We start from the raw sequence: 25044 nt of genomic DNA on the forward strand, positions 1-25044 counted from the left end.
GGTAATTACCTGATGTTATTTTAATCAATAAGTTAGTGAAAGACAGCTTCTTTGAAGTTATTTCAGGGATGCCATAAATCTTATTGCAAGAAAATAGTAGTAGATAATTCAATGTTAACAAATTTATTTATGTATAAAACTTATTTTCTCATTGCATCCATGTATCTGTTTTCCTGGTTCCAACATCTGCACTCTTTTATTATCAGATAGAGTCCCTTGGTATTATTTAGGTGTAGAGATAGATATTTTGGTGTAATCCCCTCAAAAATTCAACAGTCTTATTTTGCTGTTACACTATCGTGAAAGCTACTGTATACTATTGAATTTATAGGCAACAAATCAGTTTTTGTGTCTTTTCTGATAAAATTACAGGTGGGAAAAGCAGTTGTTCCTCCCAATGTAGAGCTGAGTTCTCCTTTGTCATCTTAAATTATTATTTTACATCAGTAATAATCACTAATACAGCTTTTTTGTATTTCTAAACTGAATTTGTTGCATATTTTTGTGAAAATGTAGAAATATATTTCAGAAATAGAACAACTATTAGTCTATCTTTATGCTAAGATTTAGGAGATTAAAAAACTAATTCTTGATAAGATTATGTAACAGTTTCATTTATTACTTTTGTTTAGGAAATTAAAGATACACACATCTATAAATCAGACACAGGATTTGATAACTTCTCAGAAAATTATGAAGATGATTTTGAAGTAAGTAAAAACATACAATTGTCCTTTTTGAAATAATTCTTAGGTATCAAAATAATGGTTAATTTTATTAGTAGAAATGAAAACTACAGGTTGTTGCATGGTTTTTAGTTTTACATTCTGGTAACAGTGACCTTAATGTGTCTAACTAAATAATATGTAAATACACTGTTATGTTGAAACTCTCTGCTATATACTTAGATTTCATTGAAGGTTGGGAACTTTCTCTTTTGTTGAAGTCTTCATAAAATTCTTTTTCTATCTTGCTGGATTTAAATTATTTAAATAGTTTACTGTGAAAAATGCTGAATATTTTAAATAATGGCATCAAATTATCAATTTAATTAGAGAGAAAAAGCCTCATTACTTTTCATTGAAAAAAAAACTTTGGAAAAGGTATTGATGCATGGCAATCCCTTCACTAATTTGTTTAATTGGATTCTCATTTTTAGCTCTCTTTTGTTTACTTTAAAGTTGAGATAGAAGAGTTTGCAGAGTGAGCTTTCATTGCTAGCTGAACCAATGACATTGTCATCTTTGTTCAGCCAAAGTAGAATTCATCTCCACTTTGGTTATGTGTGATGTCTGCCATTGAGACATTAATTACATTCCCTTTACATTCAGTGGAGAGAAGAAAGCACTTTTAGGCTTCTTCATATCATTTGTGAGATGCTTACTTCAGCATGAGACGGATTGTCTTAGCTGTGCTCCAAAGAATTATTAAAGCATGTGTCTAAGCATGCACTTGCAAGCAGGTAGAATGGAAGTTATGTAAATTTGAGGGTGCCGTTGAAGGGCAACTTGAATTTAAACTAGCAAATAACTTTATATGTCTCTGAATCATTTATTCTGCTGAACACCATTATGTTCTTTCTTTAAAGAACACATAACTCACCTGAACATATAGTTCCTACTTTAGGATACTAAAAAAAAAAATGTCTATTTTGGGCAGTGAAGGACAACATTGGGGGATTTTCTTTTCTCAGTTAAAATTGCCACACAATCAACACGTTATTGTTTTTATATCAAATGGTTATTTTCAAGTGCCTTTCAGTCAGAGGGTTGTAGCCATCTGTATGATAATTTTGTTTTACTGTTAGTGCATTTCATGATTTGTTAAAAAGATCCTGAAAAATACAATATCTGCAATCCATGTTTATTAGTACTATTACTTCTAAAGGATTATGAAGATGATTTTGATGATGATGATGAAGAAGACAAAAGTGGTGAAGAAAGAGATGCAAAAGAAAAACTAGGAGAGATTCCTTTTTTCAAAACATCAGAAATTGAAGAAATTCAAAGAGCAATTAATGCAGAAAATGATAGAATTTCTATTTCACTGCCAAAGAAAATCAAAAATGAAAAAGAGGAACCAATCATGGGTATGTGACTAGGCACCAGTCTTTTTTTTTTTTTTTTTATTAAATGTATGAGTAACATATAAAACTTATGAGTAAACACGCCCCTTCTTCTGGAAGTCTGCTCAAAGGCAGAAATCTGGTCCTTTGGATGAGTCACTTGGGTTTGTGGGTAAGTGCTGTAACTTTTCACATTGCTAAAGAATGATTCAGAGGCATTACTAATCGTTTAAAATGTGAAGTATAAAAATTTACAGACTAACATTTCATATGTCTTACTTTGGTTAAAAGGAGAATGAGAGAGTTTAGATTTTGAAAAACTGGAGGAGTGCTAGGCAGTTTGGGTCTTCTGGTGACGTTAATTGGCCTTCTTTTAAGCAAGGTTGAAGCCACTGCTCTGGTTGTGAAAGTGAGAAAAATACATCTACTACTTAAATGTGTAGTTTTATGTTACTTTTAAGATGCAGGGTTTTTCTCTGAAAAGTGACTGTGAAATTGCAGTTTTACATTCAGTTGATCTGATACCTCTGAGCGCCCATTCTGTTTATTTAATGAATTGCATCTCTGGTTCCCCTTTGCACTCTCTACTCATGTGAATGGCAGTACAAACTGTGCAAAAAGAATCTTAGGTTTGTACTCCAGTTATCATATAGTAAAGCAGAACTAACACAGTGATGGAAGAATATAGCATGGAGTTTCTCTAAGTTTTTACAACATTAATACATATTCAGTTAAGTTGTTATTGCAAGTCAGAACCACTCTTGCAATATGGATTTCTTCTTGCAGATTTCTCTGTTCTTATTATTTTTCTAATAAACATGTGGAATCAATAACAGAGTTGAAACTCTAGATCTAATAAACAGTATAGAATTCTAATAAATAATATATTAGAATATATAGAGAGAATATATATTCTGAGCTATAGCACTTACTGCTGTACTGTAAATTACACAACAAATTTATTTGACAAAATGTTCATTGATCATTCTAATAATAATTTTGGAAGGTTAAGAGCACTTTAAAAATGCTACCTAATAAAAGCAATCTTCCTCAAAGGTAGTGAAACATCATCAGTCCTGGATGGAAGTTAGATATTAAGGTCAATTGGCTACGATCTAGCCAGGACAGCGAGTAAAATCAAGACAACATCAGATACTGGACTTACTCTATTAACTGCTGCTTTTAAAACAACAGTTTTCAATGTTTTGCTTATTCATTCAAGGTCATCAGTTATATTTCTGTTGATGAGGTTCTCTGGTAGCTGTAGAGATGACTTGAGGTGTAGTATGCACCTGGTGTAGTGTGTGTGAATTTAATACAATTTTTAAATTGGTCGTAGGGCATTTTACTGTATACAGGGTAACAAGGGACCTGCTAATGACAGAAGAAAGGAAGAGTCACTTTCTGCATCAAAGTCTTCTAAAAATGAAAATTACAATTGTCAATCATCTTGATTGACTGCTAAAGGACCAAAATAAGGGAAAAAGACTGTCTCATCACTAAAGTTAAAAAGCTTACTGTACTGATAGTGTGCTAGAGGTTGTGTAATGTGCAAAGTAAATTTTTTGGTAGCTTTGTGGTAATAAATCTGTTGCTTTTTGTACTTGCTTCTTTACATTTTAGTGCAGTGTAAAGTGTGAATTATAACACTAACAACATTTTATAATATCACAGAAGGGCAATATCCTCCTGCCAGAAACTCGTTTTGTGGAATATTCATGGATTTTGAAAAGGCAAATCAGCGACAAAGTAGCAGAAGTGTGGCTAGTAAGCAGAAGTAAGTGTGTTTTAAATAATCCATATAAAATGTCATCTCAATATGTGATTTGTCATTTTTTCATATTTGAAATATATGAAGTTTCCAAACTTGTGGGTTTTAGAGTCAAAATATAATTTTACAAACTAAAAGTAATTAGTTAAGTAGGCTTTCTATATGTCATTTTACAATGGAAATTTATCTGTGTATTAGTTTGTGTAGCATTTCATTACAGAATGAGTTGCCAGCATTGTTATTTCTCTGTATGTTTCATCAGTCACTTAATTAGATACCAACTTGCAGTACTAAAGAGCAAGCCTTTTAGCTGTTCTTGGGACTCTGCAGAACTATAATTTCTTGAAATATTCAAGATACTATATGGTATATACTGTTGCCAAAATAGCATATTCCCTTTTAGGGATAACACCAGTTGGTGTAAAAACATGTTATTACTGATTTAAAATTGATCTAGATTTCAGACTTATATGACATATCTGTTTTAAAGAAACAAATTGATGCCTGTTTCTTCTGGAACTTTCTAGGAGTTCCTGATTTATATGGAGCTTCATATGTCTCTCTGATTTTCAGTTAAATCAAATGGATGTATAAAACCAAGAACATTCAGTTTTATTGCTAATACTAGATTTCATTGCTTTGTGGCTGTTCATCAGTGGCTGATCTTCACATAAGGGAAATGTTATTGTCTAAGCTAAATCATCTTGCTTAAATTTATATGCCTAGATTTTATGCGAGTTCATTGGCTAGGCTTTCTCTTTACATAATGGAGAAAGATTACGAAATTCAGTAAGACCTCTCTGTGAAGAATTGCCTTCTGAAATGTTTGTCAATCCCTCTCCTGATTGTGGAGGAAATATGGGCAAGCAGTTCAGATAAATAACTTCGGACTACTGAAGTTTAATAGAGTGAATCCACCAATCATAGTCTGATTCAAATGCCTTTCACACAAATGTATAGAGCACCACTGTATAGAACCTATCTTAGATAACTATGTATATAACTTTCTCTACATGCTAACAACATAGCTTGTGAAGGGTTTGTGGAGTTTAATACTGTGCTAATACATTGCTACCAATTAATAGACTGAAAAGATCCCATAGATGAGCTGTGGCACTCTGTACTTGTAAGTATAATTATAAGGCTTATTCCTTTAATGTACAAATTTGTCTGAATGTGTCATTAAGATTTGTAACTAGGAAGCAACATGCATGAGTCTGAATTATATCTCAGCAATCTGTTCCCACAATAGTTGTGAAAAAGTAGTATATGAAGTGTATGAATGGCGTGAAGAAGAAGTAAAAATAGTAACAGGGATAAGACAATGCAATATATATAGTTCAGTAGCAAAAAGGAGATGGGAAAATTTCCTGTATGTACACAGAGAAATCCAGCCTAAACCACTGGAGGAGCAATTCCAGTTCACGTTGCTCTAGTCTATTCCCTTTTTAAGGACTTGTCTTACTGAGAAGAAATTGCAATTAAAATATGCATCTGAAAGACTGTTTAGACATGTATTTGGTACAGACCCATAATTGTGTTTGGATTGTATTTGTACTAAGTGTATTAGAAAAATCTGAAAGTGGAAGAGAGAGACAGAGAAGTCAAGAAAAATTTCTGCATTGGCTAGATGTCTGTATTATGGCAAGAGCACAGGATTAACTTGTAAACAGACATCTATAATTCAACTCTTGAAATATTATCTTCAACAGTTTTATTACATTAAAATTGATGATTTATTGTGGAAATTGTGACGGAGATTGATTGTTTTTTCATTATCCACACATCCATACAAGTGGAACAATAGTATTTCAGATAGATCAATGGATTTTTAAATAGGTGGTACTGTACAATATCAAGTTGTTTTTCCTGTGGAATAAAACATACTTGGTCTTAACTATCTTTGTATTTCTTTCTTATAATGCTTTCTACAGAAAACGGATCGCAGAACTTCTCCCACTTATTGATCTGGACTTCTCAGTTACTTTTTCATTATTGGATTTGCCTCCTGTAAATGAATATGACATGTATATTAGAAATTATGGTAAAATGAACACTAAACAAGTGAGTAACATACATAGTAATATTTAAATCCTATAAGTGCTTTTTATTGTTTTGGAAAACAGTTTTCTTTGCAAAACAAAGCTACTAAACTAATAGGATAGCTTATTAATAAATAGTTATGTTTCATATGAAATCATTTCAATAAAGCAATAATATCAAAGTTTTTTGGGCCAGATACACCATTTCCTTTCTATATTAGAAAAGGAATTTCTTGTTTGCCTTCCCATTTTATAAAGAAGTTTCTGTATGTTTGTGGCTCACTGTCCCAGGTACTCTAGGTTTTGTCTTTACATGTAATGGGAGAAGTTGTGTATTTTTTCAGTAGGGCTAGTACTCTTGTGCAAAATGTGGCTCAATACGCATTCACAGAATGCATACACATTCATGCACACTGTGTCAGCATGCTTAGGTCTGAATTTACAAATAGAAGAGGTTGAGCACATCAATTTTAAAATAAGTATTTAAACTCTGTTCGATTACGTGCTGTCATTCTTCACTGTGTTACCCATATCACTTTGTCTTTACCCATATTGTTATGTCTTTATACTTTAGGCATATGTTCAGTGTAATGAGGACAATCTTGAGAGTGATGTTCAGACTGAGGAAGTTGAGACGTTGGAGAAGTGGACACAGCATCCAGGAGAAGGTGCCCTTGTATCTGGAGGTAAAGAATGTTTTAATCTTAGTCAATTATGGATGTATGCACATAAGCTTTCTCTTTTGAATCCTCCTAATGTCAGAATTTGTATCATGGCAGGCTGTGTTGTATCAACTTGCAGTTTGGCACTCTGAAGCCCCTGGTGGAATAGGGTGGGGAATAAGTGGCAGAAATAGTTTCCTCCTCCTGAATTTCTGTTTCTGTTGGCAGTGGGTATGATTCCCCATCAGAACTTGTTATTCAGTACTGTAATTGCTGAAGAGAGGTTGATTCCTGCCCCTCTCCTCTTGTTTAAAAATTACATTTTTCTCATGGTTTTCTTAATCGATTCCATTTTGAATCAAGCTTCAAGTTTGTTTTTTGTTGTTGTGTTTTTTCTTAGGTCCCATAAAAAGCCAGGAGATGTCAGCCAATGCAGCTCTAACACCTAAAATTGATTCACAAAGATTAGCAAATTTCCTTCGGTCTGCTGGCCAGGTACACTTATGTACTTTATATCTTCTGTGAGTTGTGTGCAAGTATACTATACCATGTGATAGATCACTCACAGTACTTGTTCTGACTAATTTAAATAAATTACTTAAATAATACTCATTATCAGTGAGATTTATATCTCTTCAAAGGCATGGAACCAGAGCTATGCAACTTTTACGTCTGTGTTAAGCTGTATTTGCAAAAGTATAAAATTAATAAAAAAGTTGATAAAGGTTTATTAAATTCATCCACATACTTTTGAAAGCTAGAAGTAGCAAAGCTGAAAGATAAGACGACCCTTTTACTTCTGTAAATGTAATTATGTTTGAAAGGTGATTGCTGTTTTGCTAGAGGAAGATCAAGTTGCAACACAGCCCAGGTGGAAACTAAGATCTCGACAAACCAGTCTGTCTATTAGTGATAGCTGTTTCCAGTTAAATACTAACCAGCCATTCCTCCATGGTAAGGGAACTTTATTATACACCTTTTAGTATATAGCGTGAACTCTTCCTTACACTAAGTACCATGCTCTTAACATGTCATAACTGAACTGCAAACAGCACATATATATGTATATGACATAAAGCTCACTTTATGTCATATACATGTGACATATGTCATAAAGCTCACTTCTGTTTTAATTGTTCTAATCTTGCTGTAACTCGGTGCAGAATGGTTTCAAATGGGTTACATCAGAGCATCCTAGGTGCTGTGGAATCAGAAGTATAGCCAGTGATTAGCATGATATCAGGGTGTCCTGCATATATTTTCTTGCCCTGGTTGCTGAAGATCCATCCCACAAAGTATCACCTAGGTTTCTCGGGCTGAAAATAGGGCCAAAGTTACAAATAAAGCAAGGCCATTGAATGGGGCTTTGAATATCGCCTGATATATCTGAACCGCAGCTGTATCTTTCCCATATAAACAGTGGCAGTTCAGATGAAAAGAGAAACGAAAAATAACACATCTGTAATTGTGTGAGGAAGATTTATTATAATACGAAAACATACATATCCTAACATGAACACATGAGATGAACCAGAAGTCTGGCCTGTGCTGTTTCCTATTGGAGACTTAGCTTAATTTTCTGTGTATATAGTGACATCAGGTCAGACTTCTTAATTGGCTTGCTTATGCCCAGAATAATCAGACTATTCACTTCCTGAATCTATTCCTTTTTGCTTTCTACTTTACTTCTAATTTTGTTGGATTCATTCTGCAGTCCTTCCTCTTTTCTTGTATAGCTTCAAAAGCAATCTACTGTTAACAGAAATATTCTTCATAATTATGTATTAGGTTCTTTGGTTGTTGCTATAGCAGCTAATTATGGTTTTTCATCTGCAATGAATTTACTTTTTTATTTGTTTCTTTGTTTTCTTGATTTTTTCAATGGTTTAGACCGGAAAATATCCTGCCTATATGTGTCTCAGGTTCAGAGGCAGGCACTACTTTCTGTTCATGGATTACCTGAAAAAGCAGATGTTGCTTTACTGAAAAAAAAGAGCATCATATGTGTTTGGAATGTCTGGCAGCCATCCAGCCCTCAGAAAGTTTTAATATGTGACTCAGAGGTATGTCTTAACTACATTGTGTAGTCACCCATTATTGAGTAAATTAATTTATTATTTGTGTGTGTATGCATGTATATACACATACATATATATTTGTCTTGCTGCAAGATATGGCATCTTCTATAAACACATTTAAGCCTAGTGCGCAGAGTACTAACCTCATTCAATTTTATGCTCTAACACTAGAATTTAGAGAAAGTTTTATTTTTGTTGTTGTTTTAATGTTGACTCCATTTCACGGATCAGATGTTGTCAAGACTTCTTGCTACTCTTTTGAGTGAATTGTCCTTCTGCAGCAAACACCTGAAATCTGTGTTTTTTTTTTTGTTTTTTTTTTTTTTTTTCCTGGTTTGGCATGCCTAGGAAGAACATATTTCAAGCTTATCAAAAATTAGTCTTTTTCATAATATCAGCCATGTATATTTTTCCTACTCAACAGGTGTTATGTTGCTGCTTTAGTCCCAGTAGAGCAACATTAGTTTTTGCTGGAACAATAGATGGTTCATTGTTGGTGTGGGATCTTCGAGAAGACTCAAGAATTCACCCTCATATGACATTTGGTGAAACTGACTGGACATTTAGAGTTCCGACTTTTTCCACTGGTTAGTATCATTCTGAGACTGAATGCATTCTGATTAGTCACTATGTGGGCAGTGAAACAATTCCACTACAAATTCTACTAACACTGATTCTCAGTAGTCTAGTTTAGGCAGTTCAGATATGATATTTAGTCTAGTAAAAGATACTAATCAATAATAGCTGTAAAGAAATGTTAGCCAGTTAAAGTATGCATCGAGCAATGAGAATTGGGAGATGAACCAGATTTAGAACCCAACGGGTGTTGTAATGTTAAAATGGAATACTCATCTACTACCTCATCCGAAACCACTAGATAAACAAATTTTCATCATTATTTGCCTTAATATAGTCTGTTTCTTTTTTAAATCTACATTTAAACCTGCATATTAATTTTGATTTAAAAAAATCGAAGTAATTTAAGACTGTAAAGCACACAGTTTTTTCAAACACCATTTAAAGGTCACAATCTGTGCAAATTGTCACCTTAACGTTGATGTTTCTTCATGTGAGATATGTAAAGCATATACATGCATAACTTCTGTTAAAATCAGTGCAATGCTACTCCATAGGATCTAGAAAGCTATTCATCTCACCCTAATGTAGATATCTGTGTATGGTTAACTGGATAGATCGTATAGATTAGATTTAGTTTGATTACAGATCTTTTACAGCTGATTTATATGTAGATACCATTATCTCAATCTTTGCTTTGAAGCTCACCCTTGTGCATTTCTGAAAATTACCCGTGTAACTTTATCAGTTCTGAATTCTATGTAGATAATCTAAATGTTGAATCAGGTTTACGCTTGTTTATTGGCAGTTTATCAATTATTGCAGCCATGTATAACCTAGTATTTGTTTAGGATATACATGTACAAGTAATTTTGGGGAATAACACCATTGCAAACAAGTAGTGTAGGCTGAGTGTCAGAGGTAACTTATGTAATGGACTAAGTTGAATTCTAACTCCTATAGTCAAAAGTCCATTACTTTTAGTCTTCTGTTGAAAGGATTCTGAAGCTGTGACTAAACTTTGTGGCCTGGTAGCTCTCTGGTATTAATCTCATGTTGGACCAAAACTTTGCCATACACTTTTCTGTCATCTGACTTGTCATATGAGTAAAATCTCTAACATTGGTGCCAATCGAGAGTCATGGCATGCTCCTTCAAGGTTCCTAATATAGCACCACAGGAAGAAAAAATAATGTGGTAGTCATTTCATTATTTAGATACAAGCTAAGTTAGAGTTACTTTCATATTGGGAAGCCAGAAGAAAATTTATTTTTCAAAAGTGTTTGTGGGTGACCTTTCATCTCATCTGTTGACATTTTCTTGTTATTGTATTTCCTTTTTTCTACACCTCTGGTCCTTTAGTCTATGATCCAAATGTTTTTCTAAACTTTTTCTTTATAATCCATAGGTGACGAATTCAAAAGCTACATAACTTTATTTACAGCATGTGACTGACATGCTAGTAGACCCAATCCTAAATACTTAACTCTGCATGGAATTGGTGTATGAGATTCTCAGTTTATGAATCTGATGGAAATAAATGGGTCTTTATGCTTATTATCATTGCTTTTCAGTGCAAATTTAAATAGAGGAGCAAGTCATTAATCTTACTGAAGTTTTCAATATATATGTAGTTGTATGTTGAGAGACTGGGAATGAGGTGTACATTCCACCAATTTGACTCTTGATTCATCTCAATCTTATTTGTAAATTGGTGCCATTTTACTTGTGCCCTTTAATGAAGAATTACATATAACAATAAAGGTGTGTTTTTTCTCTTTTTTTCTTCCTTTTTTTTTTTTTTTAATAGTTTTATGATTGCAAAATGAGACCCTCTATTTATTTAAGTTTCCTTTTCTTTGGTTGAGGAGACAAAAGAACACACACGGGACACAAGGACACACAAACACGTACATGCACAAAACTTCTGTTCACAAACATATTTAATTGCAGTAGTCATGTTAAAGCAAACATTAGCTGATTGTTGATGGACATTAAATTTCTTTTAGTAGATTGAAGACATTTGGTCTTGTGTTGCACAGTGGGCTAGTTGTCATATGCATGTTTACAATATCATGTAGTTGCTTAAATAAGTAAGCAGATTTTAATGCTGTATTCTTAGGAAGCGTTATTCCTTTAGGCTTAAATAAGATTAACCTCAGTGTGCAAATCCAGAAGTCAGGAGTAACTGACAAAGAATACATATTGAAATAGCTCTAAATACACATTTATTTTAAAATGTTATTAAAGGGTAAATGCATACTTTTTCATGGTGAACTGTTTGTTTCAGGATAACTACTGTCTGTTAAATAAGACTTTATAAAAGCCATTTTCCTTCAATTTTGTCTTTCCTGTTTATTAAGCAGTGATTTATTTTTTCCTCTGTTACTGGTGGAGCATGAAATTAACATAGCTGTCTTCATGCTAGCTCTGAAATGGCAAATTTTACTGAAATGCATTGTACAGTGGCATAAATGATGCGGCAGTAATTTGGAAAATGAAAAGTAGAAACAGAAGGTGAAACATTGATTTGTCTAGTAGTGGTTTGTTAATTTAGGAAAGAGTTTGCAATATGTACTTGAGACTTTTACAAACAAACTCATGAAGTTCATTACTTCCACATTTTTGTAATCATAGTTCTCCTATAACCTAGTAAGTGAGTAGGGTTTTGTTGTTTTTGATGAAAATAGTATAGTGTTTACTTTTAATTATTCTTTATTGCAGATGGTGTTCTAAACTCAGTAAACCACACCTCTCCTATAGTAGCAGTGGAACCTGTCTCAACCTCTCTCTGCACTGATCAGAAGTATGGACTCTCAAGCCTTTCTTATCAGGAGGGTATGTAAACTGCTGTGCAAGGGATCAGTCTCAATCTCAATCTTTCTTTAGTATCCAGTAAAACAAATATATCATAGCCAAATTCCAGTTTATAGTTGCATTCTGGCTTCTAAGTTCTATGTAGTATCAATTACAAATAACATTCACATTTACTTGCTGTTCTCATTTTCATTAAATGTTCATTCAGTGCAGTTTCACATCTGATAAGTGTTCTTGTTTGTTAAAATGTCTCTTTTTAAGATATTTTCTTCTTCCATGATAAAATAAGTTACCACTCAAAAACTACCTTTAGAAAAGTCCTAGTCCTACTGTAATGTCCAGAAACCCTATCTATTATCTGTGCAGCAATTTGTGTGTATCTGACAGCACATAAAATGTGTGACTGTCATTGACGGGCCTTGCTGTGTCTTCTGCCTAAATTTTCTTATGACCAGCCTTTGCAAAGAAACTTTCATACTCATGCCTCCAAATTCTTAGGCAGTGTGCTAGAGGAAAGGTCATTAATGCCATTGCAGATTTTCATTTTGAAAACCATAATTGTCCAAAGAAATGTTCTACACATTGCAGGTTTTACTAGATTTCATTTACATGTATTACATCTTAAATTCTGTTCTGAAGTCCATGCAAAATCTAGATACTTTAAAAGACGTGGACAGAGATCATCTGCCTTTCCTATAGGTGAAATTGAACACACTAGTTTCATGCCTTTTTCTTATTTGGTAGAATTGGGGTGCTTTATGTAGCTAAGAGGAACACAAAACTTTTAGAAAACATATTAGTCTAGCAAATGTTTAAAAACCTTTGATATCGCTCAGGATGAAGGTCAGTGTATGAATATGTGTTGTTACTGTTACTGTTCCTTCCATAGAAATGTCAGGCCCTCCATTTCAGATAGCTTCAATGGATGAAAATGGAATCCTCAATATGTGGGTGAGTAATATATGTATGAAAAGAAGGTGTTACATGTTGGAATAATAAAATACTTCTTGAAATACAGCAACGCAAATCTTGGATTTCCAATGAGAATTTCCTCCCTGAAAACTAGCCATGCTATTGGAATTCTCTTCAAAATCTTTGACCTGACTCCCTAATGCCAGGATGTTTTCTTTAGGCGAAACTGTTAACAGGTGCATGAATTCATGAAAACATGCAAACGGTAGTTCAGCATGTTCAAATATTTCTAATAATTAAATAACGGACCATGGTCCTCTTCCACCCATCTACTTTATTTTATTTGAATCACAGTGGGTTCAGAGATTGTACTGTGAGAAGTCATATTTGTAATTATATTAAATAAATGTTCAAGAGGCAAAATGTGAAAATCTGTGGATAAGATAACCCTGCCTAAAATATGACAGGCAGGTAAGCACCAGGTCTGTTGCTCTTAAATACTGTCCTGACAGCTCTACTTTCTATTGGATGTTTTCAGTCTTCTGTTTTTCTGATGAAGCTTTGGCCCAGGTACCCCTGAACCTGTTTTTCACATATAAGTTATCTTGCTTGAGGAACTGAATAGATACGTGAATATTAAGGGGATAAAAGTATTTCCCTTCTGTAGCACTAGTTAAGTCCCTTAAAGCTCTAAGTAACTTTAGTAGCAGTGGGTTTGAGCCAAACAGACTTTCAATTGGAGTTCATGGAAAGGTGGTGAAAAACACAGGAAATATGTTATAATTCCTTACTTGAGGGATTTAGGCTGGTTTTTTTTGGTTGCCAATCAAACCAACATGATGTCAGTGAGCAGTTAAGTATAGAGGGTGACTTCCCATTTTCTGCTGCCAGTAGGGAATTTCCAGCAGGCACATGCAACTGTTTTTAGCATTGCAGACGTTAACAGAGGATAGAGAGTCTACCTGCAGTCATTGTAATATTAGACTTAACTCTAAAGGAATATTTAGATGGGTATGTCATACATTATTACAGATAGTTTTAAAAAAAAAAAAAAGAAACAACTTTAAAGTCTGGTAAATACTTATTTTTTTAATAATGTTGAATATTGACTTTTCAGGTAGTTGTAGAATTAAAGAAAGTGGATTTATCTGGTTCACAAACTGATTTAGGTAAGTACTGTATAGTAGAGATAGAATAAAGTGCATGGATTTTGAGATGATGAAGTTCCTAAAGAGGAGGAAGAATTAGTGTTGACATCAAATGGTCTAGAAGAGGACAAAATTGTTGAGAAAAAGATCCATCCTGAATAGGACATATATCTCCTATTTTGGGTTGTAGGTTAGGTATCAAGAGCCTTATCTTCGCTGCAATCTGAATCTTATCTGCTAATTCTGCACTGGCAATTGCTGCCTACCACAGGCAACCACATTTCTTAGAACATCAAAGCAGATACCTGTATCCTCAACAGCTGCTTTTTTTTTTTTTTTTTTTAAAGAGTACAAGATTTTATGTCATACTTGGTACACTTGTTCTTTTTTCAGTTTTAACCAAATTTCTTATAATATTTTTGTTACATACATCTCCATTTTGATAACTATCCTAGAAATTCTCTTCTGATCAAGGTACATTATTAGAAAAAAGATTCTGTCAAAATGGTAAGAAGCAAGTCCACTCAATCTTTGTTGAGTCATCTGAATAACTTTTGTTCTTTTTTGTTCTTGGAACAAACTTAGACCTACTTAGCTGGAAAAGGCTGCCAATAAAATCCAGATCCATTTTTGAATGCAAATATAAACAATGAAGCAATGCTAACAAACTAGAATTATTGATCAGTTTTATATTTTATAATCTCCTGTGCCTTGTCTGTCTATGTTGAGTTACCAGATTTGGATATGTACGTCTGCGGAGAGGTGTATTTTAAAGCTAGGCTGTGGTGATGTGTTGGACACAACTTTGCTTTTGCCAGCACTCGTTTTCTTTTCATCTGCAAAAAGTTCTTGGGTTTTCATAATTTTAATCATTACGCTATTCTCTGCTAACAAGTAGCATGGAATAACTTTATGGAAGCATTATTACCATTTCTTATTACCATAGTTCATGGTTAAGGATCCAAGTGACATAAATGTTCATTTTCACCATTGATAGAATTAGGTTTTTTATAAAAAATTTTGCAAGATATTGCATGATCTTATGTGCATACTGAAGAACTGAAACATAATTGAGTTCACATATTTCACTTTATCTGTCCTCTTTCTTTGATTTCTTTCAAATATTTCAACTCTTTAGATTTGAATTCTGAAATAAAGAGTTCAAATGATTTAGGATTCTTATGTATCAAAGCTATTTCTGCAAGAAGCAATTTTACTGTGCAGTATCCTTACATTTATTAGCTTAGGTTTTAATTTGCTGATAGCGCTTTCTTAATGCAAAGTTCTTAAATCAATTTAAATAATTATTTTATATAATTTTAGGTTTAATTCCTGGAGGGAAAGTGAAGTTAGTACATAGTTCTACTATGGAATTGAATAGCAGGTAAGAAAACAAGCCTTTGGGCTTGTGTATCTCATAAAGCTGATTTTTATTTTACACATGTGATACACGTGTATCTTATAAAGCTAATTTTTCCTATACTTTAAGTTACTGTTATCTATTTAATGATAGATATTAAATAATGATTTTTTTTTTTAATGCACACTTTTCCTAGGACTATCAAGAGTTTCTGTAATGTAGATGCATGTCTTCAGGAGAAAATTCCTGTACATTTTTGTTTCCTTTTACCTTTATGTTTTTCATAGCCTTTTCCCAAAAGATGTGCGCCTGAGAACACCCCAAACACTGACTATTAAATTTCTGTCTTCTGATCCTAATCATTTCATTGTTGGAACAAACATTGTGAGTAATATGCTACAATTCATCTCATTATTTTTTTCCGAATGCTGTCCCATTTACTTGGATTTTTACCTGAAAACTATATGTAAAATTTGTAATTTGAAAATATTGCTACAGTCTTTTATTAGCTATTAAGGACCTTTTAAGATAGCTGCTGTGTGAAATATTTAAGTTTTAACTTTTGAATTATGAATTTCTAATATTGATAGCGTAGTTGTGTTGTTTGTTTGTTTGTTTTAATTCTTTTTCCTTGTGTTTTTTTGTAGGGTCTGATAGGCCATGGTACAAGACATGATTTAAAAGTTCTTCCAAAGCTATTCAGACCCCAGGAGAGTGGAATAAGATCAATACGTGTCAATGCAATTGATTTCTTCCCTTTTGGAAAGTCACTTTTTTTGGTATGAAAACACTTTAAATTAATATAAGTTTCATTTTTAATTACCTATGGAGGAAAATTTTCCAATTTGATGTATTTAACTAGATGTTATCGTTGATTTACCTCACTAATTCCAAACTGAAATGAAGGGTAACAAACATACTATGTCCTGATGTGACTTTGGATATGTGAAAGATGGAGGATCTGGCTCACAGAAACAAATGTCAGTCTCGCTGCAGCCATTAACTTTGTAACTTACTCTGATTTACTGAAATTCAGCATTGCTAGCAGGTCTTCTGCTGTGAGTTAAACTTCATCTGTTTCTCACTGTTATCACATATCTCTTAGTGACATAATCATTTTGGAGACAAGATATCTGTGAAAGAAATGTCTGTGGAGCAGCTGTGGGTATTCCATGCCATACTTCCCTCTCCACTTCATGGTTTTGCAGCCAGCCTGCTGACAAGCTCTCGGTGTATGCCTGGCAGCATATGCATCCTACATGTGAACAGTTATCTTCAAATCTAGCCTCTGCAGTTCAAATTGACACACAGTATTTTAATTGTCTGCCTTTTCAAAGTTAATTCAATGTAAATTGGCTCTAGCTCTGGTAGGATTTTCTAAATACCTAGACCTGCATATACTTGTACTTGATCCTCTATTAAATAGTGTCTAAATATGCTATGGTTTACATTGGGATTGCCTGAGGTATAAAATGAATGTGTTTGGCTATTGGGTATGTATTTTGTGTCATCATGTGCGGAGTCTGAACTTTCACTTACCACTGTGGAAGTTCTTTCCTTTTTTCCAAATGCTTTTATTTAGTATGATACTGACTCCTACAAGTTAGTATTTTTAGTATTTTTCTGCCTGGTGTTTTCAATAATTGATTTGTAGTTTCTATCCTGCTTAGTTTGTCTTCCTCCCAGGAAATATTTTTTTTTTTCCCTATGATACAGGTTGGCTGTTCAGATGGAAGTATTAGATTACACCAAATGACATCAGAGTATCCCCTCATGCAGTGGAATGACAGCACAAATGGCCAGCCAATTATTGCCCTGCAGTGGGCTTTAACAAGACCCGCAGTGTTTTTTGTCCTGGATGCATTGTCTAATATTTATATTTGGGATCTCCTGGAAAATGATCTGTTGCCTGTGGCAAAGCAAACTATTCCATCAGAGAAGTGAGTACATTACACTAATGTATTTTTAACAAAATATTAATAATATTATCATTGACATTTTGGTTTGCATTTGGAGTGGGGAATTTTTTGCTTAACATAAAATGTGAATTACAATTTGCATTTCTAACTGTATTTTTTTTAATTGCTTGAAAGAGACACCACAGCAAGTGTAATTTCAGATTATGTTTATATATTATTTTATATAATCTGACAAGAAATAATGTTAGTATAAATCAAATTCAGAAAGGGTGTTATCAGCGGGATGGATGGATGTCTGTATGTGGACAACTTGCTGTTTGTATGTAGAGAAAAATTTTGTTGCCACTAAAATCACTGGACTGCTTAAGCTCAAAGATAACTTTTCTGAATCAGGATCAACCCTATAAATGTTCATATAAATGTTCAAGATATGTTGGAGAATATTTTAAAATGCCTATATTACCATATGTTTACCAATATAAATATATTATGTTTATTGTCACAAAGTAAACAACGTTTTTGGCTAGCATATATTCACCAAGACAAGTCACCAAGACACGGCAGTCACACAAGGCTGTTCCTGTAGTCAGTGTAGAAAACTGAGTATCCTGTAGATTGAGAATTGAAGTTTCTGAATTAACCTTTCTGAATTGAGGATTTTCCTTTCTCCCTGCTGGGTGCCTTGCTGGGAGCTTCTGTCTTCCCTACGCTTAAGTTAGTCTTGGTGACAATCCTAACTAAAAATTGTCATTGCAGTTTTGCAAGCTGTAGCGAAGTGCTGCTAGTTTTGGGAGAAAGTAATGCATTTTTTAAGTTGTTATACTGTACAGTTTAGGAAATACCATAAAAAGTATCCAGTTCATTTTTACAAGCTTGAAATAACTTTAAGTCATGATTAGAAAATGATGATGGAATCTGTGAATGGGCAGAACTTCCTCTTATTAAAACGTTAAATGGTTGTGACTGGTTAAAAGCTAAATGCTGGGACTTGAAAGGGAGAAGTACACTATGATGATAAGCAGAAAAGGAAGAATTGGTTAACTATAAATAACTTGCTAAAAACACATTTGAAAAGACCATTTTCTATTAATTTTGTCTCAACCCACTTACCCTCCTCCCTTCTTTTGATTTCAGAGTTGTAACTATGGCTCTGCTTGGAGAACCAGAAAAAACAAATGGATTGTTAGGAGTTGTGCTGGCCAAGGACTCTGGACAGATAGATATTCAATGTGTAAAGAAGAAGTGGGCATTACCTCAGCCTGAGGAATCTGAAAAGCTAAATTTGATTTTGCTGCAGTCCTTTTAGAAGCAGGATATCTGTGTGGGTTTATTACTGCAAAATATTTATGCTTTTTTTTAACCGCAATTAAAAGATTTGTAGTATAGTTTTGTATTTGTATATAACTTGTATATATTTTAAAGAAAATGTGTATATTTTTTCATCTGAAACAATATATTTTATCTTAAAAAAATGACAGAACCAACTTTTGCTTATAGTGCTCAAAAAAATGATGAACTGTATTTCCGTATTGAAAGAATTCTAAAAACGTATATTTTCAAAAAAAAAAAAAAATATTGGAAATATATTCCTATAAATTATACTACTGTTTTTCATTATTCTACTCAGAAATAAATAATAGCAAACCTTTCTCTGGTTAGCATAAAACTGTGCTCCTGTGTAAGCAACACGAATGTATTGCAACTTGTATCTCCGGGCCTTTACAACACTGATGCTTGGTAAAGATTTCTTATATCTACCTTGAAACATCAGGTAAACAAATTTCCATTTCATGAAAAAAATGATTTGACTCCTGATTTTGTCCCTGGGGCACTACAAAAGCAATACCTGAAAGCTCAAGTTGTCCTGATATATAGTTTGGATCAAACACTAGAAGTAATGTGCTTATGACACTTACTGAAATTCTAATGTGATTTCTGATGTAAAACAGAAAACACTGACCTGTTTAATGCTGTAAATCATTTCAAAGCTCTTGTAGTGAGGCAGAGGATAGTTGTCTGTAATGTTATTCTAAGTTTTGAACATCATTGGTAAAATTTGGAACAAAATTAACCACAGAAAATACCTTTAACTTTTGTAGCCTAACAACTTCCAATTTAAAGATCATGAAGGAAAATGTGGTCAAACAGAGCAGAGATTTAGGGGGGAAAAAAGGACAATTGGAAAAAAACGTTCTAATGCATTCAGAATTTAGTGTATGTATACTTAAGCTATGTATGTTCTCCTTCTAGAGTAGACTGAAATCATTTGTAAATTTTAATTGATTCCTAGCAAAGTGTTTTCTATGTAAACTGTTACTTAAAGTGAGCAGACTCAGAGTGGCCACATGATGGTGCCAAGTCACTGCAGTATAAGAGTGCCTTACATAAACAGTGCACATCACTTAGGGAATTAAATTGTGTTCTTTTGCACATTCCCCTCTCAAAAGCAGCAGCCACAATCCAGAGGGCCAGATGAAGTACTGCTTCATCAACCCCTAAAATATGTTGGAGAGAGATGTTGGGGAATATTTTTAAATGCCTTTATATAATATGTTTATATTGCTTCCTTTCAAATATCTTATTGAAGTAACCTCAACAGTTGCAGTGTGGAAGGTATCGTGTTCTCAGTTTTAGGTTTGGTGTTTTCAGGTGGATAGGTCTGTCTTCACAGCTGCAGTATATGTATGGATCAGTGGCACTAAAAGTTAAACTAGAACAACTTTAATAATTCAGGGAGCAAATAAGAGCAAATGGTAGGTATTTTTTGCAGTAGGGTATCAGAACATGACTACTAGGACCCATACACAAATCTCTGTCCCTCTCGCTCTCATACCCACATGCATGGAACCACTGCCCTTCTCCCACCCACCCAATTTAAGGTCAAAATAAAGTATTGAAATTATACTGGTCTTCTGAGAGAAACTGTTACTTGTTATCATTTCATCACTTTCAGTGCTTACCATCCTGAATTTTTGTACTGAAGAGTCTTCTGTTCATGGAAAATGTAAACAATGGTTTGGGTTTTCTGTCCTGTGCTGTAAGCAGTCATCCTCTCCCTCTTCCTTTTCCTTCTCCTGTATGCAAAAAGGAAAGAACAGTGGTTACCTTCATACAGAAGTATCTGGCACTACCTCTGAACAGTTCATAGGTATGCTAGAAGATCCAAATAGTTTATGCTGGAGACTTGAGTGTAAGTCAGTTCCCACACTGAGCCAATGTTTCTTGCCTAAAAGACCATGTTTCTCCCTTAAGTTTCTCCCTTAAACTTCAAACTGAAGTAATAATATGACTGTATCCTGTGCTGGCAATGGCTGTCTTGAGAACGTGAGAAAAAATTTATGGAAGTTTCTGCTTTTTTGCTCATTTTCCCACTGAGTAAATGCAGACCATTAGACTGGCACTGCATGTAACCTAGCAATGGGGCTTATTGATGTAAGCATTTTTGACCATGAATATGATCAGAAAAGTAGGAAGTACTGGTATGCTGTAATAGAATGAAAGTACTCCATGCGTAAGCACCTACTATTTGTTTCAAACAAAAAAAAACACTTAATTTTCCATCACCTACTTTGAATGACTGTGAAATTAATATTGCTAGCACAAGGTATTGGATTTTTCTCGTGTTTCAGAAGCAAGTAAAAAAGTGATTAATTAAAAATGAAAAGCTGTATATGAAAGAAAACACATCCACTGTTGATTCCAAAGTGTTTTCACATTTACAGCGTTTTTCCTGGCAGCTCTGATATGTGTACATATGTGTACACATTCTACTGAATGATCCAAGCTCAGATCCAGGCTGGGCAGAAAATGGATTGACAGCAGCCCTGAGGAGAAGGACCAGGGGGTTCATGAGAAGCTCAACACAAGCCAGCGATGTGTGCCTGCAGCCCAGAAATCCAACCATGTCCTGGGCTGCACCAACAGCAGTGTGGGCAGCAGGGCGAGGGAGGGGATTGTCCCCCTCTGCTCTGCTCCTGTGAGACCCCACCTGGAGCCTGCGCTCAGCTTCGGGCCCCCAGCACCAGAAGGACGTGTACCGGTTGGAGTGGGTCCAGAGGAGGCCACCAGGCTAATCTGGTGTCTGGAGCACCTCTGCTGTGGAGCCAGGCTGGGGGAGTTGGGGTTGTTCAGCCTGGAGAGGAGAAGGCTCCAGGGAGACCTCACAGCAGCCTGCCAGGGCCTAAAGGGGGCTGCGGGGAGCTGGGGAGGGACTCTTGTTCAGGGGTGTAGGGATAGGACAAGGGGGAATGGCTTTAAAGCCATTGTAGATTTAGATTAGATATTAGGAAGAAATTCTTCACTCAGAGGTTTTGGCTGCTCGGAGGAGCTGTGGCTGCCCCATCCCTGGCAGTGCTCAAGGCCAGGCTGGATGGGGCTGGGGGCAGTCTGGGCTGGTGGGAGGGGGCCCTGCCCATGGCAGGGGGTTGGGACTGTATGGTCTTTAAGTGATATATAAGGTCCCTTCCAACCCAAACCATTCTGTGACTCTATGACCTTGATTTAGGAGGTAACAACTGGTATTGTGAAGCATTTAAAGTAGTCTTAATAATATATGTATCACCTTTGGGCAATTTTGGAATATGTGTTTTTTACAGAATCAAGCATGGTTAAAATTAACTGACCCATATAATAGAAACTTATCATTTTAATGATATAAAAGCTGAATCACTATCCACCCATATTAATAACTTTTATAAAATATCACATCTTGATCTTACGCCAGCAAATCCTGGCAGCAAGGCTGAAAAATTTTAAATATGCAAGATGCCAGAAAGTTTTGGATAAACTTCTGCTTTTATTTTCCACTTTATGAACATGCTTTGAAAGCCTTTTCTATTTAGAACATAAATATTAATATTGTTTTCATTGGATTTTGTCATCTCACAGATGGGAAAGTGAAGTTTTCAGTAGCTAAATAAGAAGTTAGCTGAGGAACAAAATTCCTGAATCAGATGGCTGATTTTTTACAACTGTTTAGAAATGCTTTTATTAATCTGTCAGCCTATATTTGCAGTAGAGCTTGGGAGAACAGAAATAGCATGGTTCTTCTTTTGTACCAGAACACTTATTTTTAATTGTACCGAAGGTGACCATCCTACCAAATGCAATTTTGCTTTAATTAATCGTGGCTGTCATTTAGCTGAGTTGTGTTGAAAGTCACAGGAGCATTGCAGCTTCCATAGCAAAGGCAAAATATTCTAATAGCTGGAAAAATTTCAGCAGAACACAGATAAATCATAAAAATAGTTATTCTTTTTAGAGGCAGATTTATTGTTTTTATTTATTTGTTTGTTTGTTTATTTTCCTGAGGGAGATGGAAATCCATGTTTATTCTAGGTGTAGAAATTGCCTGAATTAAAGCAGGCAAATCTAAAGGTTCACTGAATGACACAGGCTGTTGGAATAGACCTATCTGTAGGATTCACATAGTCAGGAAGTGACCAGAATTTGGCCATCAGTAGCATGTGCAGTGGCATGCAAACAAGGAAAATTTACCAAGATACTGGGTCCAGAAAATAGCTAATGAGCCATATTTTCATTGCTAACTTAATTTCCAATCAACCTTTTCAGTTATCTATTTACAGACGAATGCTTCTTTGTCCGTGTGTTTCTGAGCCTGCTAGGTCATGAAAAGGAAGAAGGCAAAAAAATCAGCTAACTTCTCTTCTACCAGCAGTTCCTAAAGGTTTCAGAAAGTATATTGATAGAAAATATATCACCCTAATTCCTGATGTCATATTATTCAAACTGGTGTGGAAGGCCCTACATCTTGATGTTACAACACGGTAAGTGGTGATTTGGGTGCCGCTATGTGAGAACTGAGTAGCATGCAGAGTTATTCATCTTTTTCTTTATTTAGTGCTACATGAAATGTCTGGAGCTGGACACTGGAGCTATTTAAATATGAGTCCTGTCCAGCATTATTTATTTTTTAAGAAGTCAGCAAATGCATTTATGCAAATAGAAATTGACTATGGCTGGGGAGAGGAAGAGATGTCCCCTTCCTTCCTTGTAAGGTTTTTCACAGCCTTTCCCTCCCCACAAATGCTGTGATTCATCCAGCCTTTCCTTTCTACGTTCTGCATCCACTGGTAACATGCCCACTGTACCGGTGATGAAAAGATGCCCATCAATCAGATCACCTGAGATCTTGGACTGTTGGAAGGGTTTTAATAGCTGGTACCAGGAGCTGGGGACTTTTACCTCCGGAGCAGATAGTGCATGGGCAGCTGCAATGCAGATTTCCTCTGTGTCTGACAAGATGCAATAGTGAACCAGTCCATAATGAATTTATTTATTTATTTTTATACACCACATAGACTGAATTGAAGCCAGTAGAAATCAATGGAAATTTTTCTATACATAGGTTATATTTCTTCTATAAAGACTGTGGAAAGTAATACGAAGTAAATTTCTCCCAGCAGGTCTTTATTTTTCCTGTTTTCATATACATGTGTTTATAGGCACTGATTGCTCTCCTGCATTCCCAGACACATGCTCTTTCCTCTGTGTTTGCTTTCAGAAGCTAAATTATTTTCTCCTGGACAGCCAACAGTAATACAGTTGGATGCTGGTGACTGTGACACTCGAGAGAGGTAAAAGCACTCAATCATTTTTCTGTAATTTAAAGGTGTTTTAGGTGGAAAAAAAATCTCTGAACAAGTGTTGAAGAAAATAGTTTGTAAATCCAGTAAAACGCTCAGAATGAATTGAGCTGCACAACAAGAAAAGGACTGGTGTGTGTGAGGTCGGTCTCTGCTAACCTGAGACTCTGGTTGGTCTCTCCCCACCTCGCTGCTGAGGTGCCGCATCTGCACCTGGAGATCCTTCTCTGCCCTGGGTGTGAGGGGGTTATGGTAAACACTGAGAACTGTCACATACCTATGTTATTAAGATATTTAATGCGTATGAGGCATGAGGAGGTCTAAAAGATCTGGATTTCATTTCCACCCCTCAGTATTTCCCATGTTCTGAGGAGCACTGGCCCCAGCCAGGGAGGGAAGAGGTTATACACAGCTGCTCCTGCCTGGCTGCCGTTCAGCGCGACCTTGGTGCGCCCGAGCGTTTGCAGCAAGATAAGGCCAGCTCCGAGTGTCCTGCTTTCCATCAAATCCGCTTTTGGGACGACAAGGGAACATATGAAACACAGATGTAATTGTGCCTTCTTGTCCTCTGTGATGATGCTAATTCAGGCACTCGGGGGCCTGCGCTGTGTACACGTTTTTCATTTGTAACCAGAAACATATTTTCTTCTCAAAATATGATTTATCAATCTCAGTAGCTTAGTGCAATGTGGTTCTGAGTTAAACTGGCTTTAGATAGATATGATGGGATCAGACCAGACAGACAGAGGTATTCTTCAGTGTGATTCTTCAGTAAAATCGAGGGGTTTCATTTGAGTGCAAAGAAATCTGAACTTTTGTCTTCATATGGGTTACTGACAGTGTCACATGCAGACTAATAAAAGCACCAACACTTGTACATGTTTAGAAAAATATATATGGGTCGTAGATCTAGTTGAAACTTTTTGACATTGTGCCTTTAAACTGACTGAATCTGAGCTTAAAATAATTTATATCATATTTATAAATTAAAGAGGCCTAAGTGCTCTCTTTGCATTTTGTGCTGGTGCAACCCAGTTGAAAATAGTGATGATATCCTAGTAAAAGCAGGAATAAAGTAATTTTGTAATA

General features: G+C 35.0%; 1 protein-coding gene across 1 annotated transcript in view; it reads left to right on the forward strand.

The window, feature by feature from the left end:
* DYNC2I1 (dynein 2 intermediate chain 1) overlaps positions 1-19789 on the forward strand; it is a 32188-nt gene extending 12399 nt beyond the window's left edge. The window contains exons 8-24 of the mRNA XM_082754779.1: positions 633-710; positions 1888-2089; positions 3740-3842; positions 5771-5900; positions 6453-6564; positions 6941-7035; positions 7365-7494; positions 8431-8603; positions 9043-9205; positions 11919-12032; positions 12901-12962; positions 14041-14092; positions 15395-15455; positions 15719-15815; positions 16079-16210; positions 17148-17371; positions 18485-19789. Coding sequence (XP_082610905.1) covers positions 633-710; positions 1888-2089; positions 3740-3842; positions 5771-5900; positions 6453-6564; positions 6941-7035; positions 7365-7494; positions 8431-8603; positions 9043-9205; positions 11919-12032; positions 12901-12962; positions 14041-14092; positions 15395-15455; positions 15719-15815; positions 16079-16210; positions 17148-17371; positions 18485-18656 — 2100 coding nt within the window. The 3' untranslated portion in view covers positions 18657-19789. The remainder of the gene's footprint in view (positions 1-632; positions 711-1887; positions 2090-3739; positions 3843-5770; positions 5901-6452; positions 6565-6940; positions 7036-7364; positions 7495-8430; positions 8604-9042; positions 9206-11918; positions 12033-12900; positions 12963-14040; positions 14093-15394; positions 15456-15718; positions 15816-16078; positions 16211-17147; positions 17372-18484) is intronic.
* The last annotated feature ends 5255 nt before the right edge of the window (positions 19790-25044 follow it).

Source organism: Aythya marila (genome assembly GCF_965140915.1).
Source record: "Aythya marila genome assembly, chromosome: 2".
NCBI classification, from domain to species: domain Eukaryota; kingdom Metazoa; phylum Chordata; class Aves; order Anseriformes; family Anatidae; genus Aythya; species Aythya marila.